At 44.0% G+C, this 17,220-nt stretch overlaps 2 protein-coding genes across 3 annotated transcripts in view; one reads left to right on the forward strand and one right to left on the reverse strand.

Annotated features, from left to right (window-relative positions):
- Window positions 1–241: 241 nt before the first annotated feature.
- On the reverse strand, window positions 242–7,317 carry LOC135921327 (coiled-coil domain-containing protein 124). The gene is made up of 5 exons (XM_065455666.1): window positions 7,151–7,317; window positions 6,728–6,896; window positions 4,946–5,099; window positions 3,308–3,425; window positions 242–1,521 (listed from the first exon to the last, which is right to left on the reverse strand). Exons 2-5 carry the CDS (start codon window positions 6,881–6,883, stop codon window positions 1,320–1,322), a joined length of 630 nt encoding a protein of 209 aa, XP_065311738.1. The 5' UTR covers window positions 6,884–6,896; window positions 7,151–7,317; the 3' UTR covers window positions 242–1,319.
- Window positions 7,318–7,483: 166 nt separating this feature from the next.
- The window catches only part of mute (muscle wasted), a 52,409-nt gene continuing 42,672 nt past the window's right edge, over window positions 7,484–17,220 (forward strand). For both annotated transcript variants that reach the window (XM_065455661.1, XM_065455662.1), the window contains exons 1-5: window positions 7,484–7,774; window positions 8,118–8,623; window positions 9,120–9,275; window positions 10,749–10,868; window positions 15,708–15,827. In XM_065455661.1, the coding sequence (XP_065311733.1) occupies window positions 7,717–7,774; window positions 8,118–8,623; window positions 9,120–9,275; window positions 10,749–10,868; window positions 15,708–15,827 (960 nt within the window). In that variant the 5' untranslated portion in view covers window positions 7,484–7,716. The remainder of the gene's footprint in view (window positions 7,775–8,117; window positions 8,624–9,119; window positions 9,276–10,748; window positions 10,869–15,707; window positions 15,828–17,220) is intronic.

Genomic DNA, 17,220 nt, shown 5'->3' on the forward strand with positions numbered 1-17,220 from the left:
CAAGTTTAAGCCTGTATTAGTACACAGTGACTGAGTAAGTTTGAATTTCTACTCTTAATAGAGCAGAAATTCGCATTGTTGTGGAAACCACATCTTAAACTTTTGAAGCCAACTATACGTACCACAGTGAACAAGCAGACACCCCACTTGCATGTACAGCCTTGGCCACTCCAAGTTCAGAGGAGCTACAATCTATCAATTGAACAGCACATCTGTGTAAGGGAATCTTGTTCACGTCGGGTCTTGTTTCTTAAGGAAAGCACACAGTGCTCCTGCTTTTATTCGTCTCCATCACATCCATTCAATGTAGGGTTAAAATGAAGCATCAACTAGAAATCTGCAAAAGCTGCTGCTTCTCTCTCCTAGAGGCATCAATTCAACTCTTCATATATAAACAGTGAATACACTACATAATCGATTCCACATTCATTAAAGTTGCTGTACATAACTAAACCAGGGCAAGGTCATCACAGTAAAGAAAATTACACAGCAAGACTAAAAGTGCACATAAGTTACATACCTGTGTTTGAAGAAGTGCTTAAAAACCTAAGAATTGGATGGCCAAAGGTACATTCTACTGGTCGGTTGAGGGGATGCTCCTTTTTTCACAATGTGACAGAAAACTGCCTTTCCACAGGTCAATTCGGAATGGGTTCACGTTTTCTACTAACTCTACAGTGAACTGCTCTTACTCCACTGTCAGAGAATTTATTTACTTAGATGTTTTAAGAGTGGTTTGTATGACTTCTGCCAGCAGTGCGTGATAAGCTCTACCGACATCCGGCCACGGTGCCTTTTATTTCTGGCAGGTTTGGTTTTGCCAAATCCCCACATAATTCCCATAACTCAGTGGACGATTCCAGTAGCTCTTTCAAAACAGCCTGCGTAGCTTGCCGTGACATGTGGCACCAATGAGTCTTCGTGACAAGCTCACTGCTGCTCAACTTGGGGCAATTATGTTCAGTTTCATAAATTTAAACACTATCAAAGTGCACGAATTAAAGAGGGCACGAATTTCACTCACTCAAGTTTCTGTGTTGTAGACATTACAAAAAATGAATTGATCACAGCAAGAAATAAAAGTTCACATACTGACGCTACAACTGTGCTTACGGTGGACACTAAGGTCCTGAAGAAGACCTTTCTTTAAAAACCCTAGCATCCAATGACTGAACCATGACATTGATGACATCATCCCAGCAGAACCAGTCGACTGCGGAGCAACTTGCACCTTATCAGTTAAACAAAAAGCTATGCACCTTCATCCAGAAAAGCTAAGTGCGTGAACGTGTAGCCAAAAGATGTGGCCCATACTGCTGTCAGATCTTGCAGGCAGCCTGTATCTGGTTGAGGGGGTTTTCGGGAGACTTCATCCAGTCCTTGCGGATCATCTGTTTTAGCTGGGAGAGCCGCAGGTTCGGGTTCTCTGCCTTGAGTTCTGGAAGCCTCTGCTTCTCAAAGGCGTCATAGGCTACCTTGGCCCTCCGCTCGGGATGCCTGTCCACTGGTCCATCATTCACACTGCAAGGTGGAGATGCATTGTAGCAATACTGTGATTCACTTGTATGCAAGTGTGAGGAGAGAAGCATGTCCACAAGAGGGGCTCTTAAAACAATATGACGCATCTACTTTTTTTTGCAGCGTCAAAGAGTGACTTAACGAAGAGATAAAAAATCTAGCCACCGTTCCTTTTCCTCCCTGTGCTATATCAGGGGTGTGGTAAACTTCGACCTTTCGACTGTCAGTAAATACGCTTCCTGCCACTCCCATATTGCAGACCTGTTGCACTGCCCATGGAGAAATCAACTAAACACATTGACATTGTAGATTAAATTTCTGGCTGTAGCTGGAGCATGCATCGGTGCTCTGTCACTTCATAAGAAACTTTTGAACTGTCAATAAATTCTGACTTGGACAAAAGCAGTTAAGAACCATCCTCGTATGTAGCATGAAATGTTTGCTGAACCAAAACGAAAGAGAGAGAGCAAAAGGATTGTCCAGGGTGGCGAGCACTCGTAGGATTAAGGGACACTAAAGAGAGACATTAAGCCAAGCTCAGTTGGCAAATTGTACTTCTAGAAGCCGAGGAATTTCAGTTGTGCTGCGAGCAGGGTCTTCGTAAGCCAGAAAAGACAAGAACAAAAGGTGGGCTTGAAGCTCCTGTACTAGCTCCTCGTGACACAAGATTTGTGTGACACCAACTTGGAATTAGTGAATCCTTTATGTACAAACAAGGATTAAATTGCCTTCCAAAGGAACCAAGGAACTGACCTAGTGAATTATGAGAGCGTTTTCTATGCAATTAATGGCCTGAACATGCCAAACTACTTTGACATCTGTGAAGTAACATTATGCCGGTGTTAGAAAAAAGAAACTTCGCCCTTCATTTTCTTTGCTAATGACCAGCTAATTTTTCTACCAAATAACCAGATCAAGGCTAGAAAAAATATGTTGACAGACTAAACCTTAAACTTAGTGTTGCTCCTTAGTGTACCATTGAGAGAAATCAAAATGCTGCCATCACGTGTATACAGGCTAGGGGTGATAGTGGAAAGCACAACAACATTGCTGCTCTGTGCCACAGCAGCATGGTAGCACAGCCATGTGCGGCCCTGCGGCTTGCAAAGGCTGAACCCACAGTGGTCAGTGCTCCTGCGAATGAGTCGCCATACGTGGCTAGAGGCTGGACACTGTACGTGAGCACAGAAGCAGAATTCCAATGCACCAAATAGTAAACAAATTTTGTTGTGAATGCTGAGAATTGTTTCATTTTTGTTGAAGTCACAGCTTCTCAGAATGACAACTTGTGGACTCTGCGAATTTCATATTTTTTGTGTCACTCTCAAGTGCACTATGCTGCCCGGTCAACAAGTTTTGTGTCCTCCATCTTGGCTGTCAGTTTGCTGTATCACTCCCTCCATTATTCGTGTAGTGCCAATGCGGCTACCATCAGACACCACATCATAGGAAACTCGTACCATCTGCAATGAGGTGCCATTTGGTTCAAATGCGGCAGATGGTAGTGGCTACTGTTTCCTTGTCTAACGAAAGAGAGGGAAGAGAAGACGGGGATGAGATACAAAAAACTGTGCCAGCCCATGTACATAATGAAAGAGGGGAATGTGTATGAGACTAGTAACTTTGTAGAACATAAGTCTTCCCAAAAGATAAGTTTCATGATCTACAAGTACAAAATCAACGCTAATGTCATGTCGTGATGCAGCCACACATGGGTATTGGGAGAGCCTGAATATACAGGTGAAGTGAAGAAACAGGTGAAATAACGTAAGAGAATATCAAAGCTTGCCTTAGCACAGCAATTGCTTCTTCAACAGTCCGTGCTTCATTTTCAACAAAGACTCGGTTGATATTTTCTTCCAAGGGCTTTTCATGCAGCAGCAACTCCTGCGGGTCCTTTTGTGCCTCTGCAAGCAATAAGCGTGACTTTACACTCACAAGCAGTTGCAAGGCAACAGGGAATGCTATGACAGTCAGTTTCATGACACACACACACAGCCTCACTCGTTCATAGTCTGTTGTTTGCATGTGAAAACAGGGTCTTTCTATGCACCAACTCTCAACATGACATACCCAGTACCACCCAAAAGAGCTGGTGTCTATAATTTCATAGGCAGCATACATCTCCTTGACAGTAAATTAGCTGTCAGGCAACAGCACACATTTGTTTGCCCACCAGCAAAGCATTGTGGTCTGACAACATTTTGTTTAGAATGCAATGCACATTAACTCTATACAAGTCGAAAGTGTACTCCCTTCCAGTTCTTGCCTCTGAAATGGACACAGAATGCACGGCAGTGAAGGCGACCACGTAAATGAGTTCTATGCCTCTAATAAATTGGCAGATAATGCCACTACTAGGAAATGTCGTGTACAGCAGTTCAGTACCTTTACCTTCCTTTATTGGGATGGTAGAGGGAGCAATATTTACAACAAAGGTGACCTACATAACAAATGATTTTCACTATCCTGTATGTATCCTTATATGCCATTACACTTTTACACCTATATTTTAGCAGCAGCTAGAGTCCCTGCTGCCTTCAACCCTCGTACAAGCACAATCCCAATAAATCTAGAGGGATAATTAGACAAGTCAATCCAATGAAATATTAATGAACAAGTACAGGTAAGAAAGTGTGGTTGGAAAGAAGATCAGTTACTCAAGTATTATTGTGCAACAAAAAAGACACGGGCGTAAGTGAAGACGAACACCCACCAAGCGCATGGTGTGTGTTCTTCTCTTATGTCAGTGTCTTTTTTGTTGCGCAATAATACTTAAGTAATGAATTACCAACTTGCCCGGAATGCTGCTCTCAAAAAAGATCAGCCTCCAGAAAATGCAACTTCAACAAACTAGATGAAACTGAAGCCAAAATGAGACATAGAAAATGACTGCAGCACAATCCTCCTCACTGCTGCCCTGCAATGACAATGTTAAAAGTTTCACTGGCTTATGACTTAAATACTGGCCGCATGAAATGTACAGGAGTCAAATACAGGGTAGTGTTTCCATTCCAGGCATATAAGATTCGTTGCAATGTCCACATACTTTTTTGTGTGCAAATGCAACTGTTTCTGAATACAGTAGTTCAGCGGCACGGCTAACAATGGTATATCACCTGCATACAAAAGCTGTCATTATATTTGCCGCAGAGTGGCACCTGCAGCTTCACACAACAGATCCCACATCTGCCTGTTGTTGCCCTGGATTTCCTGTGCGACTAATCTTACTAGCTTTCTTTTTACGGTAGTTGGCTGTAGAGGAAGCAACCGCAGCAACTCAAATAACAGGTAACAAGTTGTGAGATGCTGACAATTGCGTGACATCCTCAGCAATAGTTGCATATTAATCTGTACAGCTGAAATGGCTTTTGCATTTTAGCCCACCACACAAGCAGCCATTCACACCCACTTTGACCAAACTTACTCTGTTGCCTTTCGGCTAATGCTGCAATGTCTGCCCTTGTGACTTTCTCAGGTCGTGCTTTCACGGACTTGATGCTGCTCATCTCTTCATCGTACATCTGCTTCAGTGCGGCCTTCTTCTCAAGTTGCTCCGTTTTCTTCTTGTCTCTCTCCTCCTAAAGAACACCAACATTGTGTCATTGTTCTCACTGCAGTACATTTAACTTTGAGTGAGCATCAAAGTTGCACGTGAACACATGGGAATCACAGAGGACCATGAAGCCAAAGCTCAAGGCATGCCATGGCAAAGGGGACGTTAGCACTAGGCGATACTAATGATTGCCATCTTGCCATCTAGCCCCACTCCCTATCCCCACCAGAGAGAGTGTGACATCTTCCAACTTTTACTGCCACAACTGTGTTCCATGGTTTCACTTGAGCCCATCACACAACCGCAATACAATTTGTGAATTGGCTGAGCTGCAAGGAGCTAGACAATGTAGAAGCCAAAGTGCAAGGTGTGCGTAGAGTTCCTTGCAACAGCAATGAAAACAGAAGCATGACACGTGTGCTACCTCTCTTGTGCTTTTGCTTGCAGCGATATCCTTCCTTTTCTACTGTTGTCATAATGAGAACCAGCATGCGCGGGTTCTGGTTTTCATAACCTTTAGTCACCATTTGATCAGGGAACAATAAACATGCTTCGTCTAAACACTGTGTACGTTGTATTGTTCTGTGTTCACACAAGCCAAGTACGGTAGCATGGGGCAGCGAACCTGTGACGTAGCTTAAACCAAACCAGCAGAGAGCGAAAGCTCAGTCTTAAAAGGTATGCGATGGATTACTAAAATTGCTTTCCCATTAGCCCAGCTTTTGGCACAGCTAGTGACTGAAAGCCTATTCAATGTTTAAAAACAGATGGACACAGACCATAAAGAGAAAATGTGTCATGTCGACACAGTGCACTATAGTTGGAAAATCCTTGCTTGCACCTAGCATTTTGCCCACACCTTGCTTTAGTGTGCATTTTTTAATATTCAAGTGCAAAAAATTTGAGCTGTTCTTAGGTCTGCTCCCTGCAGCCCCTGCCACATTACCTGAAGATAACACTGATTCCACAATGATGCAGCTTAAACTTTCATGCTAGCATGACAGCAAGTTCTCTGCACGTACTGTACACCTGCTTCTATTTATGGAATGATAGCTAGCGCAACATACTATTTCAATTCTTTTAGAGCCCACACATCATGGCACACATGGCGTGCACTAACAGGCAGTTCCCCCCATTCATGTTTCGTAGTATTCGTTAAACACAGCCTCTGTTGTGCTGACTGTGCACGTCCAATGGCCCGCAATTCGTAGTCAAGCTCTACAGGTGCCACTCTGCGTTGCCAACTGTAATGACAGCTTTTGTATCCAGGTGATACCATTGTTGGCCATGTTGACTGGCAACTGTGGCCGTATTCAATACAAATTGTGATGTTGGGCTTGAGCAATTTCTTGTAGGTACACTTAGTGCTGTTACAGGATGGTAGATCCGACTCTTTCCGTTCAGTAGCACTTGTAGCAGACATGCCTGGCGCGTTTGCCAAGAATGCATCTAATGTACCTGCAAAGTGCCATCGGTTTGTGCAACTTGTATAACAAGCCCACCGTTCTATGGTGTGAGCAATTGTTGCTAAAAAGAGCAGCACTTGCGAATACAGGCTTAAGTGAATCGGCGTTCCAGCAACGAAAAGGAAAGTTGAACCATCGGTTCCAAGACGGTCCTGAATCCCTGAAGGAGCCTCGCACTCCGCCTTACCTTTCTTTGCTGTTTCCTAGCTATGTGCTTGTCATCGTCCGCCCAGAGGGCTTCCTCTGCTTGCCTTTCTTTCTTCTCTTTGTCAGCTACCTTGACGGCTTCCTTTTTAGCACGAGCTTCGGCTGACTTCGTGTTGGTGCCAAATTTCTTCGGCATTGTAGACGACTTGCTGCGAAGAGACAGGAGTAGCATATCGAAGGACGTTTAGTACACTTTCAAAGAGTTGGTGTGCGGGGGGGGTTAACACACACCGCAGGCCTCATTTTGACAATGCGTTCGCTGCTTAATATCATATGTTCGTTAAAAAAAGAAGAAGAAAATAAAGACAGACATGAGGAAACCACACACATGAATCACGTCTGCTCAAAACGTAAGCGAAAGAACCAAAGCTGCCAGAGTCACTCTGACAATCGCTGAGCTTACTTGGTGGAGTGGCGATCCCCTGTTTGACCTGTTTGACAAAAACCCGTACAATAGACGCTTTTGAAATTAATATAAACTGCTAAATTTACTCAGAACCAATGAGTACGCTAATCATGATGTCAACGAGCCAGCCGAGCACCAACAACACGCCAACTATGGAACTTGCGACGCCAGCGACACCTTTGCAGTGTTTAATTATTATTTATATCAACTTTGTTATTAACAGTTTAAAAAATGTGCTTAAATTTACTCTTTATTAATTGCTTGGTTCTTATATTTGCCATAACAGTAAACTTAATCAGCAGACAATGTTTTATAGATGGCGCGGGTGTACCTAACACAATACACACCGAGAGAGACTCTCCGAGTGACGCGGATATGTGTTCTGGTCGCGCGAAACACAATCATTCGCGTTTTGAACATGTTTGTGAGCTTTGCGTTCAGCCCAGGATTTCCACCTGACGTGTGTGCATCTTTGAGCTTTCGCCGATCAAAGCCTGATCTCGGAAATTTCGCAGTAGAACCGTGGTTTGCTTCCTGCGGTGGACGCGCCGGTCGACATCAGAATGTCCGGCAGTTCCGACGACAAGTCGCAAAAAACAGCAGGCGGCACATCAAACCCCGGTAATTATTAGACGGATATCACGGTGCACATATTTTGAGCGCTACTTACGAGTGTAACCTACCAGCGTGCTTGCAATTGCTACTTTAGAGCGCGCTGTCGGCTGCTCGATCGGCACATTCCTTTAGAGAAACGCACCTTGCGTCGAGGTACTTTTAACGTTATTTCTAAGTGGTAGATCATGCCACGGTGGCTCTAGCGGAAGTGCTTTGATAAACATTTGCGATCGTGGCACACTTCGTTTCTTTGCCTGTGGTGAAACCAACACATGCTTACTAGTCTAGGCGAACAGCTATGCGTCGCGCGAGTTCTGGCACACATCGTAAGGTCAACGCTTATTTGCAGGGGAAGCCGATGACCCGGTTCCAAGCACGCCGGAAGGTCCGGCAACGCCTGATTCCTACCTCAGGAGCCCTGGCCTGGACAGCTCACCACTTGTGATCTGCGAGCAAGATGCTTCGACTGCTCCAGACTGCGCTTCGGAAGCACCTCCGGATGCCGAGTATGTTTGCATACCATCCTCTAACGGCGAATACCGCCTGCAAGAGATTCACCCTGGGATTCCTGGTCAGCAGCAGGACGGAGACGGTAGTTTCGCAGCTTCTGTGGATACCGCACCTGTTGACTCAGCGGCAGTGGAAGCCAGCACAGCCGACGCCATCGGCGAAGCGACGACGTCGGTGGGCCAGCGGCGTAAACGTCCAAGAGATGAGCGCAAGGGCAAGAAGAAACTCAAAAGGCCGAGAGGGGCTCAGGCGCAAGAGCCCTACGAGACGGAACTGGACCGCTTCTTGGAAGACACCGCCGAAAAGAACAATCTCACCGTGACGAATGTCAAGAACATCATACGGGTCTGGCACTTTTCATGTCCTTTTGTAGAGAAAAGAAAGCAGAATTGTTGGTGAACTCGTTCAGCACTGAAGATGAGCCATCATTGCATGGTTTTCGAAGCATATGTAACATTGACAGCTGTGCTTGTTGTGTCGCAGTATAGTAGCCTGTATTGTGACAGCACAGAACAGTGATGGACAGGGAATAATAGAGGTCTATTTGTGACATGCGGTGGCCCGAACCAGTTGTAATACGAGGCGATTCTCGATTGCTCTGATATCAGTTGCAAATACATAATCACAATGCAAAGGGCAGGTTCAAATTTGGTCCGTGTACTTTTCTAAAACTTAAAAAGGTAAATTTCATTTCTCTCAATCTTCTTAAAGAGCACCTCACTAACCGTTATTATGATGATGTTAACAAAGGTTCTTTGCTTGCTTAAAGGTAGTGCAAAAGGTACTCCTGTTTGTTTTTTCTCCCAAAAGCAACCACTCAAGCCAACATGTCTTCTTTCAGAGGGTGGTGTCAAACAACCGCGTCTTAGCCATGCTGCAGAACACAATGCTTTCCCATGTGGCAGCCGAAGAATCGGGAGCAGACCTCAGCTCGTTGCCCTATGAGCCAAAGTTCACGAGGGCCAAGGCGAGGGAGATCATGGAGAAGCAGCCGCATGTAAGTAGGCGCTGTAATGCACACAGTGCTGTGGCTAAAATAAGGGATCTGTATTATTGGCATTTTGCGCTCGTATTATTGACACTTTTTGATGTTTCACAATTTTCGTATTCCGGGTTTCAGTTTCGGAGCTAGTGTCATAACTATCCTTGTCTTCTATTGTGACTATCGTCACCACTGACACCTGTAATGTCAAAGAGAACTGAGTTGATCAAGCACACTGGGCCTTAAGCAATGTTGCTAGTTCTGGACAAATGGAAATTATTCACACAAAATACCACTACTCATGTGGAAACAAACCCATATGGCACTTACTTTCTAGCATTGAAAAACACCAGTAGATAAAGAAAATAACAATAATAAAAATTTAATGTGCACACATGTACATATATGCAAGCAGTATAGGTTAGCCTAATTATGATGTTGCTTGAGCAGGAACATCTTAAAAAAAGGCATTCTAGCAACAAAGGATAAATTGTGCACAGCAAGTCTTCAGTAATCCTTACAATACTTAACAGAGAACAAGGCAGCCATTTGTGAAAACAAAAGGGCATTTTTCGTTTTGGAGGGCTTCTGAAACTTTTGGTTGTAATGTTGTGAAGTATTCTCAAGGTCTGCCTACTGGAGTCAGTCCTGCTTCATAAGCCCCTTCACATTCCATAAAGCATTAAAGTTAAAGGGAGCTATTTATTATTGGACCTACACTTAAGATAACTTAGGCATGAGTTGACAAGGCGTGTGTGTAATCAGTGCTGTATTATGGAAACTAACACTTGTCGTCCAAAAATTGCTTATTAAGATCTACTGTAGTAGTGCCAACCCAGTGATTCTTCAGGTTCATCAGGCTATGCACATGTTGCCCTCTGTAATCTAGCATAGCAACTTTGTAGTGGTGTGGTACGCTAATGTTGCTACCTGAATTTCAAACGTCATCATAAAAGTTTTATCCATACGTACCTGCTTAGCTTTTGTCTTCACTAAACTTGCGACTCCAGTAAAAGTGGAGAATAAGGACAGCACACATGCCAGCAATCATAAAGAACCAACAGTGCCTTCAAAAATTCAAAGAGAAACAAATCAGATGGCCCAAGGGTGTTTGAGGACCAGGGAAAAATAAGTTGAATGTGAAGGTTGAGGTGTGAGTGGCATCGACCTTCTAGAGGAATTTGGCACTAAAAATCTGGTGCACCACATAGGGCATTTTGAAATTTCAGACAGTTGTGAAAACTTTTGCTAGTGCACTCTTATGTGTGCAATATTCTATTCATCCATTTCTCCTAACTGAACTGGCATGGTGACCAGGTCATTATGGTATCCTAATCACCTGGTCCTGGTAATCAGGCGGCCACGCTTCTTGCAAGATTTGTTTGGCTAGAAATGTTGTAAGATGACAAACTATTTGTGCTAAATGCAGGTTTCACATAATTAGTGCCCAACTGTTCCTTATGCACGCCGAAACTTGCACATATGCAGCTCCTGTGGCAAGTCTCACCGATGAAGCTCTCCACACCTAGTAGCTCACAGCAGCTGCTTCAGCAGGAGTTCCCTGATGAGAGCAGCTCTGATGAAGAGTACCACCCTGCATCTGAAGAGGTATGTATGTGCCTGGTAACTTGTGGCTGCAGATTGAAATAGCATTGTTGACATTGAGACTTCATTTTGGACTGAGAGAAAGTTTAATAACTGGAAAGGTTATCCTAGCTGGCTTTTCATTTGTGGGGTGTGTGCTTGAGCATTACAGCTAAGCAAACACATTATTGTTTCAGATGATAAGAGCTAAGCACAGTTGTGGGCCCAAATGCGCCATTTTGCTATAATTCTACTTGCCTGTGCCTGAATGTACCCACTCAAGTACTATTTGTGCCAAGTGCACCAAAGTGCACTATCTTCTCCTGTTTGCACTGTTTAACGTTTTCAGAAGGAGAATATATGAGTATGAGTTGAAACGTAAATATTCAGATAATTCAATTCAGGAATCCATTGTCTATGTTATTCAATTTTCAAAATTTTCGGTGGAACACGATTGATGTCAGTGCCTTGCACACACCCTTTCCATGGCACCTGGTCTGCATCAGTACATGGTTCATCCTGGTTGACAATACCAATTGAAACAGTTCCCATACATGACGGTGAAGATTGGCCACCGAAATAAGCCATGTAACGCAGTTACATGGCTTATAAGCGCCGTAACGCAGTTACATGGCTTATAAGCGCCATAACGCAGTTACAGTGCTTCAACGGCTGTCAGTATTGGAAACGATTGCTGATGAGCCACTCGTATGAGCACATTATCACCAAGCTTTCTGCGATGGCTTGCGACTGGCTTGTATTACATCAGCCAACAACAGTTTTCATCACGGGCCCACTGCCTAGGCCACTAGGCGTGAGTGACACTGTTTTGTAGGGTTGGTCAAGTGTCAGTAACTAAAGTTACGATTTAGTACCGAGTAGACTCATATCTATTCGCAGAGGCCACACAACTCTCAGAAAGTCGACAAATCAGTTTTCAGTGAAAGTGAGTGTATGTTACAGTACCCATGCTGCTCACAGTCGCCATCTCCATCTATTTCTCGTTCTGGATGCTGTTCATATTGGTCTCTTTTCATAGCTTCAAGCATTGTATTGAATGAAGCTAAACATTTCGACAGAATTGCCTGTCTGGTTGAGAAATTGATTAGAACTTGAGACTGACTCCAACCAAATAACTGAGTTTTATTAGCCCGACGTTTCGGAGCCCATTCGGCTCCTCCTTCAGGGGGTTGTTCTTCGGGGGGTGGCGGTGTGCCGCTTTTAAAGCATCTTTTTGAAGAAAGGAGGGGGGGGGGGACACGGGAGGTGGGGAGACACTTCACAGACGGAAAGGTGGGGGGGAACAAAAGGAAAGGGGAGTGTGTTGTTGAGCGCTTCCATGGTGCTGGGATGACCGGTGCTGGGGGGAGTGCTCGCGAGGGTGCCCTTGATGGGAGGCGGGGGGGGGGGCAGGGTTACAGTTCACATATGAGCGCGAACAGAACGGATCACTCCCATTCTTAGATGTACAAGTTACACGAAAAGACGGCATTTTAAAATTTTCAGTCCACCGAAAACCAACCCACACAGGCCGCTATCTTCATTTCCAATCCGACCATCCGGCAAACCACAAGGCATCTGTTGTAAATTCTTTATTCAAACGAGCCGAAACTCATTCCTCATCGGAATCGGACCTAAAGAAAGAAAAGAGAACGGTTCTCAACGAACTTAAGAGGAATGGCTACACAGATGACTTCATTCGAAAAACAACCAGACAACAAAAAAGAAGAAGCAAAATGCGGGACCTTCAGCCGTCGACTTCTCCCCAACCCCAGAAGCGAGTGTTCATCCCGTACATCAGAGGTACCAGCGAAGCGCTCAGCCGAATATTAAAAAAAGAAGGCCTCAAAGTGGCGCACAAACCAATAAACACTTTCAATATCCTCCTCCCTAAACCAAAAGATCGTCCACCTAAAGAAAAAGCTCAAGGCGTCGTCTACAAAATCAGTTGTGCCGACTGTCCGGCGTCGTACATCGGGGAAACTAAAAATCTAAAAGAAACGATCAGACAGCACGAGAACGACGTCAGGACATTCAACCGTATTCGCAGCGCCGTCGCTGAACACTCTGAAGACGCCGACCACAAAATTGCTTTCAAGGAAACTGAAATCCTTCAAACAGAAACGAACTGGCGAAAGAGACTACTACTGGAGTCATGGCACATTCAGAATACGGGGAGTAACATAAACCGCGTGAAGGGCAACCTACCCTCGGTGTATGTCCATGGCCGTGGCGACATGATGAAAAGAAGAAAAGGACGCACAGCCAGATAGACTCCCGCTTGTTTCACCAACACAGAACGTCAGTGCGACCTTGTAACCTCCCCCCCCCCCCCCCCCCCCCGCCTCCCATCAAGGGCACCCTCGCGAGCACTCCCCCCAGCACCGGTCATCCCAGCACCATGGAAGCGCTCAACAATACACCCCCCTTTCCTTTTGTTCCCCCCCACCTTTCCGTCTGTGAAGTGTCTCCCCACCTCCCGTGTTCCCCCCCCTCCTTTCTTCAAAAAGATGCTTTAAAAGCGGCACACCGCCACCCCCCGAAGAACAACCCCCTGAAGAAGGAGCCGAATGGGCTCCGAAACGTCGGGCTAATAAAACTCAGTTATTTGGTTGGAGTCAGTCTCAAGTTCTAATTGTATTGAATGCAATTCATATTTTATGTATTGCAGTAAAGCGTATCAAAGTACATCTGTTATTTGGAATGCACATGAGGCATTTGCATCACTTTTTTTTTATGCCTGGCTCCACAAATTGTTGCCACTTTTGTCCATTTTATGCCTGGTCGCATAAAGAGAAAATGTCTCATTTTCTCTTTATTATTTACCTCTCTCCACCTTACGGGTTTCTGCACTACTATTATGTCAAAAACTTTTTCATGTTGTTTACAAAAGTCTCTTACTTACCCAAATCAAAGTCTCCTTGAAAATACACCATGCATGGCATACTGTTCGTGGGAAAGACACATTTCACTGGCTGCTGCTGACTCTTGGCTTTGTGACTTTGTTTACTGTTGAGCAGCATTTACTGATTGTGCAGTAATAAGCTGCACCAAACTCATTACTGCTGTACAGCTCCAAGCGTTAGAAAAAGGCCAATTTTCTTGTTCCTAAACTGCTCCAAAAGGCTGTTGTGGCTGTTCCTAAACTGCTCCAAAAGGCTGTTGTGGCTGTTCCTAAACTGCTCTAAACCTGCTTTTTCTTTCGGCTCCAAAAAGTGCTCCAAATCCTAAATTGGCTGGACTACTATTGTTCTGTACTAATGTCACAATGCATGTACTTGTGCTGCACTGAAATTCCTGCTTTACTTCCTGTGCTTTTTCTGGTGCCAATGAGAAAATGTCATCTCGCTGCAGTTTCTGCGTTTTGCTATCTCCCTGTGTGATATTTGCAGATTGATGTCAGGATGGCCAGCCAAGAGCAATTAGTTTCCGAATGGATCAGGAGCTTCAAAAAACTTTAGATGGACATTTTTTGATAGATGGATAGAAAAAACTTTAGATAGACATCTCTATCTAAATATAAACTTTAGATAGACAAAAATTTTGGATAGACATAATCCAAACACAGCTTAAAGTAGGATTTTGAAAGCAAGCTTGTCTCGTGTGCTTTCAACTCATGTGTCTGTGCTGTGCACACAGGTCTCGTGAGCTGAGTTCAACTGATTAAGTGGCTAGAAAAATATTATTTGATTGAAGAAAGAATCATTCAATCAGTTTGATGTAATAGTTAGGCGGAAACCCGCAAGGTGGAGAGAAGTAATTAATAAGGGGAAATGAGATGTCCACCCAAACTTAACTAAGTGCTACAAAGGAAAGCCATACGGGTTCTTCGAAAGAAAAGCCTCGCAGTTGAAGAAACATTCGTCCTGGTCCGGGACTCAAACCCTGGACCATTGCCTTTTCGGGGCAGCCGCTCTGCCAGCTGAGCTAACCAGACGGCTAGCTCAAATGGTCAAAGGCGAAGTCGAATTTGTCAACAATTTGAGGCAAAGGCAAGATTTTGATGTAATAGTTCTGTGGAAACCCGCAAGGTGAAGAGAAGTAATTAATAAGGGGAAATGGCTTTCCTTTGTAGCACTTAGCTACGTTTGGGTGGACGTCTCATTTCCCCTCATTATTCAATCAGAACATTCATTGATCCACTGCAGTCCTTGAAGTACAACTCAAAAGGTTGCAACGTAACAGAGTTCACGACTAGAGCGCAGTCTCATTGTGTTATATTATGAATGAAATGCTTCTCCGCCACACTGTGTGCACTAAACTGCAGCACTCAAAAACATGACCCAAGAAGATACACACAAACACATGCAATGCCAACTGGTAAGGGAAATTTTTTTTTTAGTAGGCGACCCTTCTTTTTTTATTTTCTTTAACATATGTATAACTTCACGTGAGGCTTTCTTATCACCAATTACAAGACTGCACAAAAATTTTTTTTTTTTTCCAAATAGACACGCATAAGAGCTGTAGATAGGATCACTCTTCCAATGGTCAATTCTGTACGTTTATAGCATTTCTTTGGTTAACTTGTCTCAAGCAACAAGTACACGGCTTCCTGTGATGGGTTGAAGGTCATCTAGCCTGCCAAATGCCATTGCTTCAGCCTTGACTCTTCCCCAATTTACTGCTATGTTGAACAGACCGGTGAATCTACTCCTGTACAGAAATAGTCAACATTTCCTTGTGCTGTGCTGGTATGAGCGCATTTAATAAAACAGTTTACTCCTTGTATCTGCAGTTTGGCCAGGTTCACACCTATTTTATCTCCTTTCACCAGAAACTATGTTACGCTTGTGTGCCAGTTGATGCTGCATGACAGGTTGCTTATTGTTTCGTAAAAACAGCTGTTCTTCTTTTGTCTAGAGTGAAGATGACATTACTGAGCCACCCTCATCAGTGGCAACAAGTGCCCCATTCTCCCCACCCACCTCAGATGCAGCATTGGAGAGCCCAGAAAAGCAGGACCCTAGTGATTCAGGAGCTGTGAGTACATCACCAGAGGATGCAAGCATTATTTTGGGAGGAGCAGAAATTCTTGTTTTGTCTCATGTTAATAGACAGGCAAAGTGGACAGCAGGGTTCTCATGGAGGTGATGGGCAACACGAGGTTCAAGTCATTAAGGGCGCATCAAAGCGCAGTACACATTTAGTAATGCTAGCAACCTTGCTTGCATTTCCAGAGTAGGAGGCAGGTTACTTTCATACCAAGAGTGGGTGCTTGGTGTGCCAGAAGATGCAATAAAGTGAAAGATTGGTTATTGTGCGACTTCGATTCCTAAAGCGACTCTTTAAAACATCACTAACTGTAGCAACTCTAATGCTAAATTACCATGAAGTCTGTGGTAACATTAGTGATATCATTGGCATTGTGGTTTGGGTGCGGGATGAAAGAAGCGATGTTTTACGTGCACATTTTTTATTAAGGTTAAGTAAAAAAAAATTTGACCAAAATGACGGTCCAGTTTGCACACAGAGCTGCTGTGATATGCACAGAAAATAAAACTGTTTAAAGTAAAAAAAAAAAACCTGCTTCAAGTGTGCTGACAAGCCTACAGTTGTCTTCTAGCATTTAACTTGTGTGCATGTGTGTGCACATGTGGTGTGTGTATGCAGATATGGCACATTATACCTAAGTTTTGTCTTAAGAAAGGCCTTCATCACCATGGTGAAAGAGCTTTTGCTATGCAGGAGAGCTGACTTGTAGGTTTTAAAAAGGGTCCCTAATGCATGGGCTTGAAGAGCCAATTTTGGAGCTGTCAGATTCATACCCGTGCCACACGGGCACATAAAATGGCATTCAGGAGTTAAGGCCTTAAGTTCCCGAATGACATTTTTTTTCGGCAGAGCTGCCACACGACCAAATTTAATGACATTTGACCCGGTGATGTCGATGACAGCGTCTTCTGAAGTGCGCAATATTAGGGTATAAATTTATAAAATAGATATGCATTTACAAGGTTAAACTGCCGTAATAAACAGTGAAATATAAAACTAAGCATACTATGGCACAGTTAGTTTGAGTTTCTTGCTGTCTTTTAGAATCGGCCATAGCAACTGTGGCCAATGTATGCCAAATCCGAAGCCCAGAGACAAAATGGCGCCTGCCGCAGTGAGACCGTTACAACGCCGACCTGAGGAAGTTCGTCGAGCACAACTTCTGACAGCTGCGTTGATATGTATAAATATGATATGATGTGTATAAATGTTTTATTACAGGTTAGAACGTTTCAAATACGTTACTTACACTAAGAAATGCGTACTCTCGACGCCGTAGCTTGCGAAGCTATGGCGTGGAGAGTACGCATTTTTCAGTCGAATGAGTTCTGGCGAAGGCATTAAATAACAAATGGCATTAAGGCGAATGACATTTGATTTG

This window comes from Dermacentor albipictus, chromosome 1, assembly GCF_038994185.2.
Source record: "Dermacentor albipictus isolate Rhodes 1998 colony chromosome 1, USDA_Dalb.pri_finalv2, whole genome shotgun sequence".
Lineage (NCBI taxonomy): Eukaryota > Metazoa > Arthropoda > Arachnida > Ixodida > Ixodidae > Dermacentor > Dermacentor albipictus.

What these genes read in the sequence shown, in the direction of transcription:
- LOC135921327 (XM_065455666.1), bottom strand. Translation starts at nt 6,883, where the DNA reads ATGCCGAAGAAATTTGGCACCAACACGAAGTCAGCCGAAGCTCGTGCT. An exon ending in CTAGGAAACAGCAAAGAAAG is followed by an intron (nt 5,100 to 6,727) that starts GTAAGGCGGAGT and finishes GGTGTTCTTTAG; the next exon opens with GAGGAGAGAGACAAGAAGAA. An exon ending in GAAGCAATTGCTGTGCTAAG is followed by an intron (nt 1,522 to 3,307) that starts GCAAGCTTTGAT and finishes TCCACCTTGCAG; the next exon opens with TGTGAATGATGGACCAGTGG.